The 16,015-nt window shown below is 37.2% G+C and overlaps 1 protein-coding gene across 2 annotated transcripts in view; it reads right to left on the bottom strand.

Moving 5' to 3' along the window:
• The window catches only part of VBP1 (VHL binding protein 1), a 38,387-nt gene that overhangs the window by 5,122 nt on the left and 17,250 nt on the right, over window positions 1-16,015 (bottom strand). For both annotated transcript variants that reach the window (XM_090264312.1, XM_090264311.1), the window contains exon 3: window positions 721-787. In XM_090264312.1, coding sequence (XP_090120438.1) covers window positions 721-787 — 67 coding nt within the window. The remainder of the gene's footprint in view (window positions 1-720; window positions 788-16,015) is intronic.

Raw genomic sequence — 16,015 nt, 5'->3', positions numbered from 1 at the left:
GGTTGGGGTACATGCAACCAATTGATTTTTCTCTCCCTCTCTTTTTCCTTCCCTTCTTCTCTCTCTAAAAAATAAAATAAAAAATAAATAATGTACTGGAAATGCAGTTATCTACCAGTCAAGTAATAAATCATATACATTCATACATATAATCTTTTAAATCAACACCCTTATGAAATTCAATCTTTGCACACTGCTTGTACTTAATGAGTATTGAATTAAGGCTCAGAAGAGTCTCAAATCCAGTTCTGCCAGTGACTAGCTATGTGACACTGGTTAAGCATAATCCCTCCGTATCTGTATTCTCAACTGTGAAATGAAAATATGTAATATAATTTCTAAGATTCTTTCCAGCTAAGTCTTGGATTCATTCCTTATTCTTAGGGAGAATAGTAACAAAACCCTTAGATGCTGCTACTTCAAAATAAGACATCTTCTTTTCATAAATAAAATAATTTCAAATTTCACTTAAATTTTGCAAATATTACAAAAAATAATCCAAAAAGTATGGGCCCTAGAATTAAACATGATTTAGGGGGGAAAGCCACAAAAACCACATTTACCATGGAAGCACACTGTCAATACAACAGTACATATGCTCAAGAAGGTGGAATGGATCTTCCAGCACAGATCAAATACCAGTGACCAGAGAGTCAAGGAAGATGCATCTCTGTTGAAATACCCTGGTTCATTCACATTTACAGACAAAAATACACTTACTTTTTTCTTCTGCATGTATTTCAGAATTTCTAAAGTCTGCTTAATTTCTGGAATCTGACCTTTCAGCCTGTAAATAAGAAAAAAGGTTAATTTAGTATTTTGCAGCAAGAATAAACACCAGGACACAGTCTTACAAGCTTTGTATTTTCTTTTCTTTTTAATTATATTTTATTATTTATGTTGTTATAGTTGTCCCAATTTCCCCCATTTGCCCCTTCCACCCAGCTCCCCCACTCCCTCAGGCAATCCCCACACTGTTTTCCATGTACATGGGTCATACATATATGTTCTTCGGCTATCCTGTCACCTTCTTTCAACCAGCCCCTGCATCCCCTCTTACAGCTGTCAGTCTGTCCCATGTTTCTATGCCTCTGATTCTATTTTGCTTGTTAGTTAATTCTGTTCATTAGATTCCACAAATAAGTGAGATCATATGGTATTTGTCTTTCACTGACTGGCTCACTTCACTTCTACTGATATGTTCTTGAGGAGTATTTACAAAAAACATTTCATATTTAAGACAGTTAAAGTTGGTTTATTAAAATATCTAAGATATTTCAGATGTTTAAGATATAAAGATTTACTAAAATATTTAGATATGATAGCAAATATTTATGGAATGCTTACAGTATACAAAGCCCCATGCTATACATCAAACACTCCATTATTGTTTAACATTTCTAGAGGAAAATGTTAAATAAGTTTTTACAGAGATGATTCAAAGGTTCTGTATTTTATTAGAACTGAATTTTAAATAGATTAATTTTAAAAATAAGATTCATTCAAATATTATAGTCTGAATCGGAAACCACTGGAAACCACCACTCCCTATGCAATGCTGAATGCAGCTGCTCCTGGTGAGTGCACTCAGTGCACAAACATATACATCACAATCAGCTAAATGTCAGCAATGTACAGTGACAGTTTCTCAGTGCTTGTGCTTGTTACACTGTAAGAAATGTACAATATCACCAAAATGTGTAACACATCACATTATGATACAGTATAATTTAGTGATTCTTTTAAGCTTTGGGTAATTTTTCTTTAATTTTTAGCTGAAAAATGCTATTTTATTTTCAAGTTAGGTAATAACTGCTCTAAAAATTATAAATGAATCATTGGTTTACACACAGAAATTTAAGAAAATGATGATGGACATGACAGGATTCATCACACACAACAGGTAAGTTATAGCTACTAGCAAAACTATTAGCCTGGAACAACTGGACATCCTCACACACACACCAAAAAAATGCATCTAGACACAGACTTTATACACTTCAGAAAAATTATGTCAAAATGAACCACAGCCCTAATGTAAAAATGGAAAACTATAAAGTTCCTGGAAGATAACACAGGAGAAAATCTAGATGACCTTGAGTGTAGTGATAATTTTCTAGATAAACACCAGAGACAATCCATGAAAAAAATAATTGATATGCTGGATTTGATTAAGATAAAACACTTCTTCTCTGCAGAAAACATCGTCAAGAGAAAACACAAGCCACAGACTAGAAGAAAATCTTTGTAAAAGACATAATTGGTAAAAGACTATTACCCCAAAACATACAAAGGACTCTTCGAACTCAACAATAAGAAAACAAGCAACTTGATTTAAAAATGGACCAAAGACCTTAACAAACATGTCGCAGAGAAAACATACAGATGGAAAATAAGCATATGAAAAGATGTTCCACATCATATATCATCAGGGAAATGTAAATTAAAACAACAAGGTGATACCACCACACACCTATCAGAATGGCCAAAATCCGAAACACTGACAAGATCAAATGCTGGTGAGGATGCTGCTGGCAACAGAAACTCTATTAATTGCTGTTGGGAATACAAAATGGTACAGCCACTTTGAAGACAGTTTGGCAGTTTCTTACAAAATGAAACATACTGTTTCCATACAATCCAGCAATCACATTCCTTTGGTATTTACCCAAAGGATTCAAACACTTACATTAACACAAAACCTGCACATAGATGTCTACAGCAGCTTTATTCCTAATTGCCAAAACCTGGAAGCAGCCATGATATTCTTCAGTAGATGAATGGATAAACTGTCGTACATCCAACAATGGAATATTATCAGCACAATAAAGAAATTAATAATCGATCCATGAAAATACATGGAGGAACCTTAAATGTATATTACTAAGTGAATGAAGTCGATCTGAAAAGGCCACACAGTGTATGATTCCACGTACATGACTGCTGGAAAAGACAAAACTATGGACATGGTAAAAGAATCTGTGGTTGCCAAAGGTTGGGGGAAGGGAGGGATGAATAGGCAGAGCAGAGAATTCTTAGGGCAGTGAAACTACTCTGTATACTACACTATAATGGTAGATACATGATAACATGCATTTGTCAAAACTCACAGAATGTACAAGACAAGAGTAAACCCTAAAGTAAACTATGGACTTTAGTTAGTAATTATACATCAATATTGGTTCATTAATTCTAACAAATACACCACTGTAGTTGAGGATGTTGATAATAGGGGAAGCTATGCATGTTTCAGTGGCAGGGAATATATGGGAAATTTCTGTACCTTCTGCTCAATTTCACTAGAAACCTAAAACTATTTTTAAAAATACAGTCTATTACAAAATAAGTATTTACAAAACTACTAGCAACTGAGTCCCAAATGAAATTAACCTCACTGAGAAGAAAATAAGAGATAAAAATATGCTAAAAACAAAGTTACTTAGAGAGAAAAAAATAAAAATGTTTTGGTCACTGAAGTTTAGCTTTTTGTAAATGATGATTAGAAGCTGCCTAGGCTTTAATGTCTTTTGCATGGGAAAATATGCAAAACACTTCTGGGGATCCTTTCAAATCAACATAATTTGTAACAAAACAAACTAAAGATACAAAAACAAAGCTGTGGTTGTGTTAATGACCCTGTTGCTTTAAAAAAAACAGTAGCATTATCTGGTTAAAATATAGTACAGTAAATAATCTAGAAACAAACACTTAGCATTCTTTTCTTTTTACTTAGTTTGAAGGCTAGTGTTCTGTGAACTCTTTACAATTCAGTATGTTGTAGCTCTTTCAATTTTGCTTATTTTTGTATAAGTTGATATAGTTAAATGCTAGAAAGATGTAAATGTATTCATTTGTAAAATACTTGATACACACACAACATAAGAAGTATTTCAGATCAAGTTTTTTGGCCATGAACATTATTTCTATGATATATTTTGTATGTATAAATATTACATGGAATATATAAATTCTGAAACATATTAATGAATTAAGCAGCTGCAACTCCAGCCATCTTAGGAACCAGACTGCCAAGGTCATTGTGCATATCCAAGCAATATATCCCTCCCCACCTTTCTCCATCCCAAGAGATAGCAGCTCTTCTGAACTGTGTGTGTGTTCACAGTCCCTTTTAATCTTTTTTCAAATAGTTTCATCATATTTACGTGTATCTCTAAACAATACTGGTTTCTTAGCTTAATACAAATGATCTCATATTGTATACATTTGGCAGGGGGTGCTTTCTAAATTTAAGTTTCCTAGGATTGTTCATTCTTTTTGCACTGCTGTGTAATATTTAATTGTGAATATAACAAAACTTGGCTGCTCTCCTTTTAATGGGCACTTGAGTCAATTCTTGGTCTTTGTTATTATATAAATGGTGGAAGTCTCTAAGTCCTGGGAGTGAGTAGGGGAGTGAAGTAGCTTAGAAAGGAAGTAGACCAAGTCTTTAAAACTGGAGTAAGCTAAGGAAGAACTTTCTGGGTGTTTTCTCTCCTAAATGTTTAGCGCTGGGTGAATCACAATACCTACCACATAACTGCTACAGGGCAGAAAAACAATAGAATTGGCCAGAGGCAGGGAGAGGGTCAAGGAGGAGCTGGGAAGATAAGTGCTGCCCTCAGCAGTCTCCCATCCCCACTGCCACACACGGGGGTGATTACAGTGAAGACAGCCAAGAAAGAATCCTCTGTAGACCAAGTTACTCAGCTGAGCAGTAGGAGCATTTGTCTAATGTCTATGTCCTAGATTTTAATATCAGCAGTACTCTTCCTACCCCTGCAAACCAGGAGGGACTTAAATTACTCCCACCTCCACATACATTACTGGTCAAAGTAACTAATATCCCTGAAAGAATATAATAATCTAATAAATTCAACTATAATAAAATAGAGAAAATAAACTTAGGTCGGTAGAGGTGGAGAACACACAATAGAGTGTATAGATGATGTCCTGTGGAATTGTGCACCTGCAACCTGTAGAATTTTGTTAGCCAGTATCACCCCAATACATTCAATAAAAAGGAAAATAAATAAATAAACATAGGGAAAAAGAAAATAAAGTCAACAGCCTCTATGAGACGTAACAAAACTATTTAAAATAACCTCAAAGAGAAAAGACAAGATACTGGTAATATGAAGAAACAAACAGATATAATAAGAACCAACGAAACCTACTAGGTATAAAAAAATGTAATTGTTGAAATAAAGAACTCATAGCTATCTATCTAATTGCCAAAAGACAGATTACTAAAGTCAGAAGAAGAGAAGAAATAATAAAAAGAAACGGAAGGCAGAATTGGAAGTGTCAACATCCATATTAATAGGAAATACCAGGAGAGAAGGAAAAAAAAGACTAACATGTTAGAAAAAAAAAAAGAAAAAATGGCTATCACAAAATTTCCAGTTAAAGAAAGATAAATTTCCAGTTAAAGAAAGATATGCTTCATGTATTAGAGATTGCCACAAGAGAATTTTGAAATACTAAAGAATGTTCACATAGCTGAAGATAAAGCTGAGGATAAATAACAGACTACAAGATTTACAAGATATGTAAAGAAAAAGGTTAGTATCAAAAACTACATAGAGCCATTTGTTGCAAAATAATTCAATCATGCACAGAAATATTTTTTGTTGCATAGCTGTATCACAGAGGTGAGGGGAAATCCAGAAAAAATAAAAGGGAAAACAAAAACTAGAAAAGGCTTTGAGTCGAGCAGTGAGAAGACGGGAGAAAAGTAGGCATCATGAAGCAGGTGCCAATACCAGCTCTAGACCTGAGCCTAGGCCCCTGACTTGTTTGGTAGGGAAGTTCACATATTAAGTTCAAGAACTTGGAACAGTGCTCCAGCAGTTCAGGAATTGTATAGATTCACAGCTCCCAGCAAAAGCAAAATTCTCTATGGATAAAGGCAAACCACATGGTATACATAGGTACAGGAAGCTGACTTATACAGTTGACCCCTGACATGGTTTTGAAATGTATGGAACCACATATATGTGGATTTTTTTTCAATAAATAATGTATATTTTCTCTTCCTTATGATCTTAATGTTTTCTTTTCTTTAGCTCACTTTATTGTTAGAATAAAGTATGTATATAATACATATAACATACCAAACATGTGCCAATCAACTATGTTATCAGTAAGGCTTCCAGTGAACATAAGGTTATTAGTAGTTAAATTTTTCAGGAGTCAAAAGTTATGTGCAGATTTCTGACTGTGTCTGTACGGGGGGGTCAAAACCCCTAACCCCTGCATTGCTCAAGGATCAGTGTAGTTAGTTAAGAAATGCACACATAGACAAATTATAATGAAATAAAACAAAAGAGATGATCTTCAAAGTTTCTAAGAGTAATTAGTATATGTAAAAAGATAGGCTGGATATAAAAACAATAATCATGTTGCTTACATGAAACACCCTTAAATATAAATAATAAAAAGGCTGAAAGTAAAAGGACGGAAGAAGATATACCAAGTAATATTAGCCAAAAGAAAGCTGGGGTAGTTTTGTAGCCAACAAATCAGATTTTAACACACTAACCTCTATTTTATATAGGGTTAACTTCACCAAGAAGACATAATTCACAGATTGCATGCACCTAGTAAAAGACTAAAAGTTTTTTAAAGGATAGAAATTGTTGGGCTTCCAGCCAAGATGGAGGCCTAGACAGACATGCTGCGTCTGCCTCCACAACTAAGAAGGAATACAACTACCTCAAAACTAGACACATCTAGAAGTTCCAGAAAATCGAGCTGCATGGAAGGCCAACAAACAAACATATAAAGAAGAAATACTCATCCAGACAGGTAGGAGGGGCGGAGCCTGAGCCGAGAGGACGCAGTGTGGTGGCAGCAGCAGTGGCAACAGCGGTGGCAGGCCAGCGGAAAGTGCAGCCATATGTTTTAAAAAGTGGGGAGGGACACCTGGGGAACATTACCAACACCAGACCAGACCCTGCAGCTCACAACTCCAGTGCCATGGAAAATAAAGCCTCATTTTTTCTAACTCTGTAAACCAGTGGGCGTTCGACCGAAGAAAGAAACTGCCGGTCTCTCAGCAGAGTTTGCTTATTTAAAGGGTCCCCATGGTCCTAGAACATCCACAGACCCACCCACCCTAGGAACGAGGACCAGGGCAACAGCTTAGAGGGGCACCAGTCCCACACAGAAGTGGGAGAAGTGCCTGGGAAAGGGGACAAGTGCTGAGCAAGTGGCATTGTTCCCTCTCAGACCCCTCCCCCACATACAGCACCACAACGTGGTGAAACGGGTCGCCCTATACTGACAAATACCTAAGGCTCTGCCCCTTACAACATAATACATGCGACAGTTCTACCTAAGACACAGAGGTAAACACAGGAGCCTCTTAAGATGAAGAGACAGATAAGTACGGCCCAAAAGGGGGAACTAAGAAACAAGGAGAGAGCCAACCTAAAAGACACAGAGTTCAAAACACTGGTGATAAAAATGCTCATGGGCTTGACAGATATGCTTAAGTATGGCAGATGCATAAGGGAAGAAGCGAAGGCTATGCTAAATGAAATGAAGGAAAATATGCACAAAACCAATGGTGAAGGGAAGGAAACCAAAGTTCAAATCAATGATTTGGAACATAAGGAAGAATAAAACAGTTAACTAGTACAGAATGAGGAAACAAGAATTGAAAAAAATGAGAGGCTTAAGAACCTCTGGGACAACTTTAAACATACCAACATCTGAATCATAGGGGTGCCAGAAGGAGAAGAGAAAGAGCAAGAAATGGAAAGCTTAAGTGAAAAAACAATGAAGGAAAACTTCCCAAATTTGGCAAAGGAAATAGACCTACAAGTCCAGGAAGCACAGAGAGTCCCAAACAAGCTAGACTCAAGGAGGATCACACCAAGACACATCATAATTAAAACACCAAAGGTTCAAGATAAAGGGAGAATCTTAAAAGCAGCAAGAGAAAAGCTGAGAGTTACCTACAAAAGGGTGCCTATAAGACTGTCAGCTGATTTCTCAAAAGAAACTTTTCAGGCAAGAACGGACTGGCAAGAAGTATTCAATGTGATGAAAACCAAGGGCCTAAAACCAAATCACTCTATCCTGCAAAGCTATCATTTAGAATGGAAGGGCAGATGAAGTGCTTCCTAGACAAGGTAAAGCTAAAGGAGCTCATCAACACCAAGCCATTATTATATGAAATGTCTAAAGGACTTAAGAAAAAGATCAAAATTATGAACATTAAAATGACAACAAACTCACAACTATCAACAACTGAATCTAAAAAATAAAAACAAAATCCAACTAAGCAAACTACAATAGGAACAGAATCATAGGTATGGGGATCATTTGGAGGGTTATCAGCTGGGAGGGGGAAGAGGGAGAAATGGGAAAACAGTGCAGGGGTTAAGAAGCATAATTTGTTGGTACAAAATAGACAGGGGGAAGTTAAGAGTAATACAGGAAAGGGTGAAGCCAAAGAACTTATATGCACAACTGATGGACATGAACTAAGGGGCATGGGATTGCTGGAGGGAAGGTGGGTACTGGGCAGAGGGGAGCAAAGGGAAAAAAATTGTGACAACTGTAACAACATAATCAATAAAATATACTTAAAAATAAATGTGAAAGATAAATAAAGCTTTAAGAATAAAACATTAAGAGAATATCTTCATGAAGTTGGGATAGGCAAATATTTCTTAAACAGGATATGAAAAACACTAACCATTAAGGGAAAAGACTGTTATATAGGACTTTAATAAAAGGTATTTAGATCAAAGCTGGAATTTGAAAATAAAAATTAAATGGTACCAAGTTATATAGTATGTCTATAGCACAGCCATTAAAAAAAGAAATCAAAGCCTGCTACATACCACATATAAAAATACATTTCTGATTAAGAAGTTAAATGTGAAAAGCAAAATTTATAATTTTTCCTCACATTTTCACCAAATCTTTGGCTATATTCATGGTTAGGAAATTTTAGTTGGAGATTACAAAATTAAGCTTTTACAATTTTTAGAAGAAAATACAGGGGTTTGTCTTTTTGAACATGAAATATAGAATAGGATTTCTTAAGCAAGTCACCGAAAGCACTAACTATTAAGAGAAATTTTGACTGAAAACATCTAAATTAAGAACTACTAATCAAAAGAAACCATAAGGAAAGAGACAAATTTAAAAAGGAAGGAATCTTAAGCCCTGGCTGCTGTGGCTCAGTGGATTGAGCGTTGGCCTGCGAGCCAAGTGTTGCTGGTTCGATTCCCAGTCAGGGCACATGACTAGGTTGCATGTCAGGTCCCCAGTTGGGGGCGCAAGTGAGAGGCAACCACACAGTGATGTTTCTCTCCCTTTCTCCTTTCCTCTCTCTCTAAAAATAAAATAAACAAACAAATAAATAAATTATTTTTAAAAAAGGAAGAAACCTTTCTCACACATATAACCTAAAAGGATTAGTATCCAATATCTAAAGAATTCTGACAAAAAAAGACAACCAATCCAGTATTAAAACGGGTTAAACTTTTCAAGTTTTCCATATGCACTATCTCCAATTCTGTCCTTCTAAGCACTAGACACTTCTACTTTGCTAAGTCTATGTCCATTCTCAGTCCTTATATCCTATTTGAGTCAGCAGCACTGACACAGCATATCATCATTCCCTCCTCCATGATACATTCTCTTAAGCTTGGCTTCCAGAACCCTAGGATCTCCTGGTTTTCCTGAACTCCTGATCTTCCCCTAAACCTGCTCCACCCAGTCTTCTCCATCTCATATGATGGTAATTCCCTTTCAATTGCTCAGACCTGGGAGCTATCTTTCATGCCTCTCTTCCACATCTCACCTCCAATCCACCACATCATGCTGGCTCCAACTTCAAAGCAGATTCAGAATATGACTCTTTCCTACTACTTCCATCACTGTACCCAGATTAGTTAAAAGACCTCCTAACTGATCTCTTTGGTTCTGTCTTCTCAGGAATATTATCAAACCAAGTGAGTCATATGATAATAGAAGAAAATCAGGTCATGTCACTCCTCTGCTGAAAACACTTAGCAGCTGTCACCTCCGATACCCCACACTCCCTTTACTCCATTTTCCTATCTCCATAGTGTTTATTGCCTTCTAAGTTACTATAGAATTTACTTCCTGTTTCAGTGTCAGCTCCATGAAGGCACAGCTCCTTGCCTGTCTGGTTCACTGATATATCCTAAGTGTCTAGGGTGATGCCTAGCACAAATTAGCTGCACAATAAATATTACTATAGTAAATTGTATGTTTACTGCCTAGATTCCACCAGACTGTAACCCCTCCAAGGGTAAGGACTATCTGCTTTGTTCACTAATATATACCAAGTGCACCTAAATAGGAAGGCTGCAGGTATATACTGCAATTGTTTTTGCTCATATTCAGTCCTAGAGCATATGTAAACGTGGAGTGAATATCCTACTGTTCTACAGTACTAGAGTTAGCAGCATAACTTTTTTTTTTTTTACTTTCTAGGTATTCAGTTCTGGGAGCCAAGAGGGGCCAAGGTGATAAGAACAATGCCAAGAAAGTCAGAAGCAAACAAGTGCAGGCTCAAACTTGGGCAATCACTTGAGATTTGGTTATTCAAACAGTCCAGTCTCAAGAGATAGTCTAGAACAATATAACTTTTTAAAAAATCTTCACCTGAGAATATGTTGATATGAGAGAGAGGAAGAGAGAGAGTGAGAGAAACATTGATTGGTTGCATCCCATATGCACCCCAACCAGGGATCAAACCCGCAATCTTTTGGTGTATGGGATGACACTCCAACCAACTGAACCACCCGACCAGGGCTGGAATAATATAACTTTGACACAAATTCCCTACTCTCTCCCAAGACTTAGTTCCTGTTTTTCATCTTGTTTTATTTCTGTTAATACTCTCCATTTGTTCATGTCAGTAACTACATCTCATCTAATACTCAACTCTAATTCAAATTCCCTCCTCTCTCCCAGGATTTAGTCCTGAGGTCCATTTTCTTCTCTATCTATAACCTCCTTGTAGGTGATCTTGAAGCCAATGACCTTATTCTTCTTTTTAAAATAAACTTTTATTACAAAAGCAGTACATGAATATTGTAGAAAATTAAGAACACAAATAAGCAAAATAAGAAAAATGACATATTCCCAAGACCCAAAGATGACCACTGTTAATACACAATTATCAGATTCTTCCAGCTTTTTCTGTGCACATATACATTTTTCCTAAAATGAGAGCATACTGTTCATACTGTTTTTTATCCAGTTTTTTATCTGTTAATACTCTCCATTTGTTCATGTCAGTAATTTTACATTGCATCTAATACCCAGACCTTATTCAAATTTCCCCAATTATCACTAAAACCAAATGAGAAAATATATCTAAAAACAAACTTGTACCTTTGCTTAAGTGACACCTTATGCCAAGACTACCCTTCCTCGCTTTTCTGCCTCCAAACTTATAACCAGCCTTCAAAACTCTACATAGCAATCTACTCCTCTAGAAACCTTCCACTGAACCTCCTCGGCCCCCTGTACTAATGCATTGCTTTGTATCAGAACACCTCAACTGATATACTTTGTGTACTTATTTTATTTATGTATCTATCATGCATGCTCTTAGTGTCCCTACTGAAAGCATATACTAAATCTTATTTCACCCAAAACAATATCTGCCACCTCCTAGGAATTCTATAAATATTTAACTGAGAGAAGAATGCCGGTACATGTACATAGCAGATATCTACAAATATGTATTACAGTAAATTTACTTTATAAGCTACTATAAAAACATAGAGAAATAAAGGATTAAGAGCAAAGAAACATTTCTCATGTGCCTGTTAGTTATGAAATCTTGGGACAATCATAACCTCTGTGGGTCTCATCTCATTGGCAACATGAAAAGAATGAACTAGATATGTAAGATGTTATGATCTTAGATGCTTTGAAATAATAGGTCTTCAATAGTCATTCTATTATGTTTTCAAAACCATCTTTAGACTGACAATACCAAGTGCTGATGAGGATGTGGAACAACTGAAACCCAGCTTCATTGCTGGGAGTATATTATGGTATAGTCACCTTGGAGGACTTCAGGCAGTTTCTCATAAAATTGAATATACACTTAGGATAGAAATCAGTAATTCCACCCCTGGATAATTTATCCAGGAGAAATGAAAACATATGTCCATACAAAGACTTAAAACCAAATTGGGGGTGATCCAAGATGGCGGAGGAGTAAGTGGAAGCTACACTAACCTCCTCCCAGGACCAGTCTGGATTTACAACTTAATTTTGGAGAAATCATCTGTAATAACCAACTGAACACTAGCTGGAAAGAAGTCTTATAACCACGGAGAGACAGAAAAGGCCGCTACATCACAACTTGACCAGTAGGGAGTGCGGAGACGCGGAAGGGCTGGCTGGGCTCCCATGGGTGGCAGCTGAAGGGACTGAGAAACAGCTCAGCAGCCAGGGGTTCCCTCCGAGAAGGGCAGGGTCTAAACCCCCAGCTGGACTTCCCAGCCTACAGCAACACAGTGGAAAGTAAAATAGTATCCAGCTGGTGAAAAGCGAAAAGCCACAGGGCTTCTCGCTAGCCGGAGAGAAACAGCGGGAGAAGAAGAGCTCTTAAGTGGATCACATACTAAAATATTTTGGCCCCTGGACTCAAGCAGAGGGAAGGCAGAGAGGACTGGAGATGCTTTGGGAGAGTTTGGCACGGTGGCTTTGAGGGGAGAACTGGGGGAGCATCCAACAGGATCCCAGTGCTGACTCATTCCCAGTACTGCAGGCAGACCATTCCCCCCCCTCCAAGTGGCGTCAGCCTGAGAGGAAGCAAAAGCCCAGTCTACAGGAATTAAGCTGCCATACCCATGGTCCTTAAGCCTGACGGCTAATCACAGATTGAATAGATTAACAATTAAAGAAGACAGACAAAGGCAGTAGATCCCTGGAAGTCTCCAAAAGGCTGCCTACGGCCAGACAGGTACATGACCTGATGCCACCAGAGGCAGATCCAGGAAGTGCAGATCATTCTAAGAAGCACCAACAAACAATAGGAGTCACAAAAATGGGGAGACAGAGAAACAAACCCCCATCGAAAGGAAAGGTAGAATCCCCAGAAAGAGTGCTAAATATAATAGAGGGGAGCCAACTATCAGATATGGAATTCAAAACATGGACTATGGAGAAGCTCAGCAGAAACTACAGAGAACTCCAAGGAAACTACAAGGAAATCCAGAAAAACTACAAGGAACTTACTGAGAATTACACCAGCATGAAAAAGGACATAGAAACTACCAATAAGAGCCAGGAGGAAATGAAGAATACGATCTCTGAATTGAAGAACACAGTAGAAGGAATTAAAAGCAGGCTAGAGGAAGCAGAAGATCGGATCAGCAAGCTGGAGGACAACATAGAAAAAAGTCCCAGACAGTGCAACAAAATGAAAAAAGACTGAACAAGACTGAAGAGGTTCTAAGACAGCTGCAGGACAACATGAAACGTAATAATGTCCGTATCATAGGAATTCCATAAGGAGAAGAAGAAGAGCAAGGGATAGAAAACATCTTTGAAAAACTAATGACAGAAAACTTCCCTAACATGAGGAGAGAAAGAGTCACGCAAGCCCAGGAAGCACAGAGGGTCCCAATGAAAATAAACCCCAACAGGCCCACTTCAAGACACATCATAATTAAAATGGGAACATTCAAAGACAAAGAGAGAATCCTAAAAGAAGCAAGAGAGAAACAACTAATAACATACAAGGGACCTTCAATAAGGTTATCATCAGATATCTCAGCAGAAACACTACAAGCCAGAAGGGAATGATAAATAATATTCCAAACAATGAAAACCAAAGGCCTACAACCAAGAATGCTCTTCCCAGCAAGGCTCTCATTCAAAATGGAAGGTGAAATAAGGAGTTTCTAAGACAAAAGAAGGCTAAAAGAATACATCTCCACCAAACCAGCATTGCAAGAGATGCTAAATGGTCTGCTTTAAGAACATGAAGAAACAGAGAGAGACAGAGAGGAATAGGAGTACAAAGGGGGACATTGACAAGAATATTTATTGATAATAACCTTAAATGTAAATGGATTAAATGCTCCAATCAAAAAGACATAGGGTAGCTGACTGGATTAGAAAGAATGACCCACATATATGCTGTCTGCAAGAGACCCACCGTAGAAAAAAGATCTACACAGACTCAAAGTGAAGGGATGGAAAAAAGTATTTCAAGCAAATGGACATGAAAGAAAAGCTGGGGTAGCAATACTTGTATCAGACAAAACAGATTTCACAGCAAAGTCCATAAAAAGAGACAAAGAAGGACATTTCATAATACTTAAGAGACAAATCCATCAAGATGATGTAACACTTATAAATATATATGCAGCCAATTTAGCAGCACCCAAATATGTAAGGAAAATTTTGAAAGACTCCAAGAAAGATATAGACAGCAACACACTCATAGTAGGGGGCTTTAACACCCCATTGTCAACAATGGACAGATCTTCGAAGCAAAGAAACACCAAAAATCTTGAGGCACTGAATAACACTTTAGATCAAATGGACTTATCGATATATATAGAAGCTTTCACCCCAAAGAAGCAAAATATACATTCTTCTCAAGTGCACATGGAACATTTTCAAAGATAGACCACATGGTAGGACACAAAACAAGCCTCAACAAATTCAAGAAAATTGAAATTATATCAGGCATCTTCTAAGATCACAATAGCTTAAAATTGGAAATCAACCTCAAGGAAAAAACTCAAAAACATTCAAACTCATGGAGAATGAATAACATGCTATTAAATAATGAATGGGTTAACAATGACATCAAGGAAGAAATCAAAAAGTTCCTGGAAACTAATGATAATGAACACACAACAACCCAAAACCTATGGGATACAGTGGAAGCAGTCCTGAGAGGAAAGTTCATAGCAATACAGGCCTACCTAAAAAAGCTAGAAGAATCTCTAATAAAAAATTTAACCCTACAGCTACAAGAACTAGAGGAAGAACAACAAGCAAAGGCCAGATCAAGAAGAAGGAAGAAAATCATCAAGATAAGAGCAAAATTAAATAACATAGAAACTAAACTAACAATTCAAAGGATCAACATTAGTAGGAGCTGGTTCTTTGAAAAGATAAACAAAATTGAAAAGCCTTTAACCAGACTCATCAAGTAAAAAAGAGGACGCAAAAAAATAAAATCAGAAACAAAAGAGGAGAAATCACAGCCGATACCACAGAAATACAAAGAATTTTAAGAAATTATTACGAACAACTGTATGGCAAGAAATTTGACAACCTAGAGGAAATGGACAAATTCCTGGAAACATACAGTCTTCCAAAACTGAATCAAGAAGAAGCAGAAAGCCTGAACAGACCAATAACAGCTAGTGAAATTGAAGCAGTAATAAAAAAAACTCCCGGCACACAAAAGCCCTGGACCAGATGGCTTCACAGGTGAATTCAACAAACCATTTAGGAAAGAACTAACTCCTATCCTCCTCAGACTATTCCAAAAGATCCAAGAAGAGGGAAGACTCCCAAACTCGTTCTATGAAGCCAGTATCACCCTAATTCCAAAACCAGGTCAAGACACAACAAAGAAAGAAAACTACAGGCCAATACCACTGATGAACATAGATGCTAAAATCCTCAACAAAATATTGGCAAACCGGATCCAGCAACACATGAGAAAGATCATACACCACGATCAAGTGGGATTCATCCCAGGGATGCAAGGATGGTTTAATATTAGCACATCAATAAACGTAATACACCACATAAACAAAATGAAAAACAAAAACCACATGATCATATCAATAGATGCAGAAAAAGCATTTGATAAAGTACAACACCCATTTATAATGAAAACTCTCAGCAAAATGGGAATACAGGGAGCATACCTCAACATAATAAAGGCCATATACGAGAAAACTGAAGCCAACATCATACTCAATGGGCAAAAACTGAGAGCATTCCCCCTGAGGTCAGGAACAAGACAAGC

Source organism: Furipterus horrens, unplaced genomic scaffold (genome assembly GCF_987537825.1).
Source record: "Furipterus horrens unplaced genomic scaffold, mFurHor1.1.pri manual_scaffold_17, whole genome shotgun sequence".
In the NCBI taxonomy this organism is placed as follows: Eukaryota; Metazoa; Chordata; class Mammalia; order Chiroptera; family Furipteridae; genus Furipterus; species Furipterus horrens.
The sequence above is the reverse complement of the archived record's forward strand: the minus strand, read 5'-3'. Positions and strand labels throughout refer to the sequence as shown.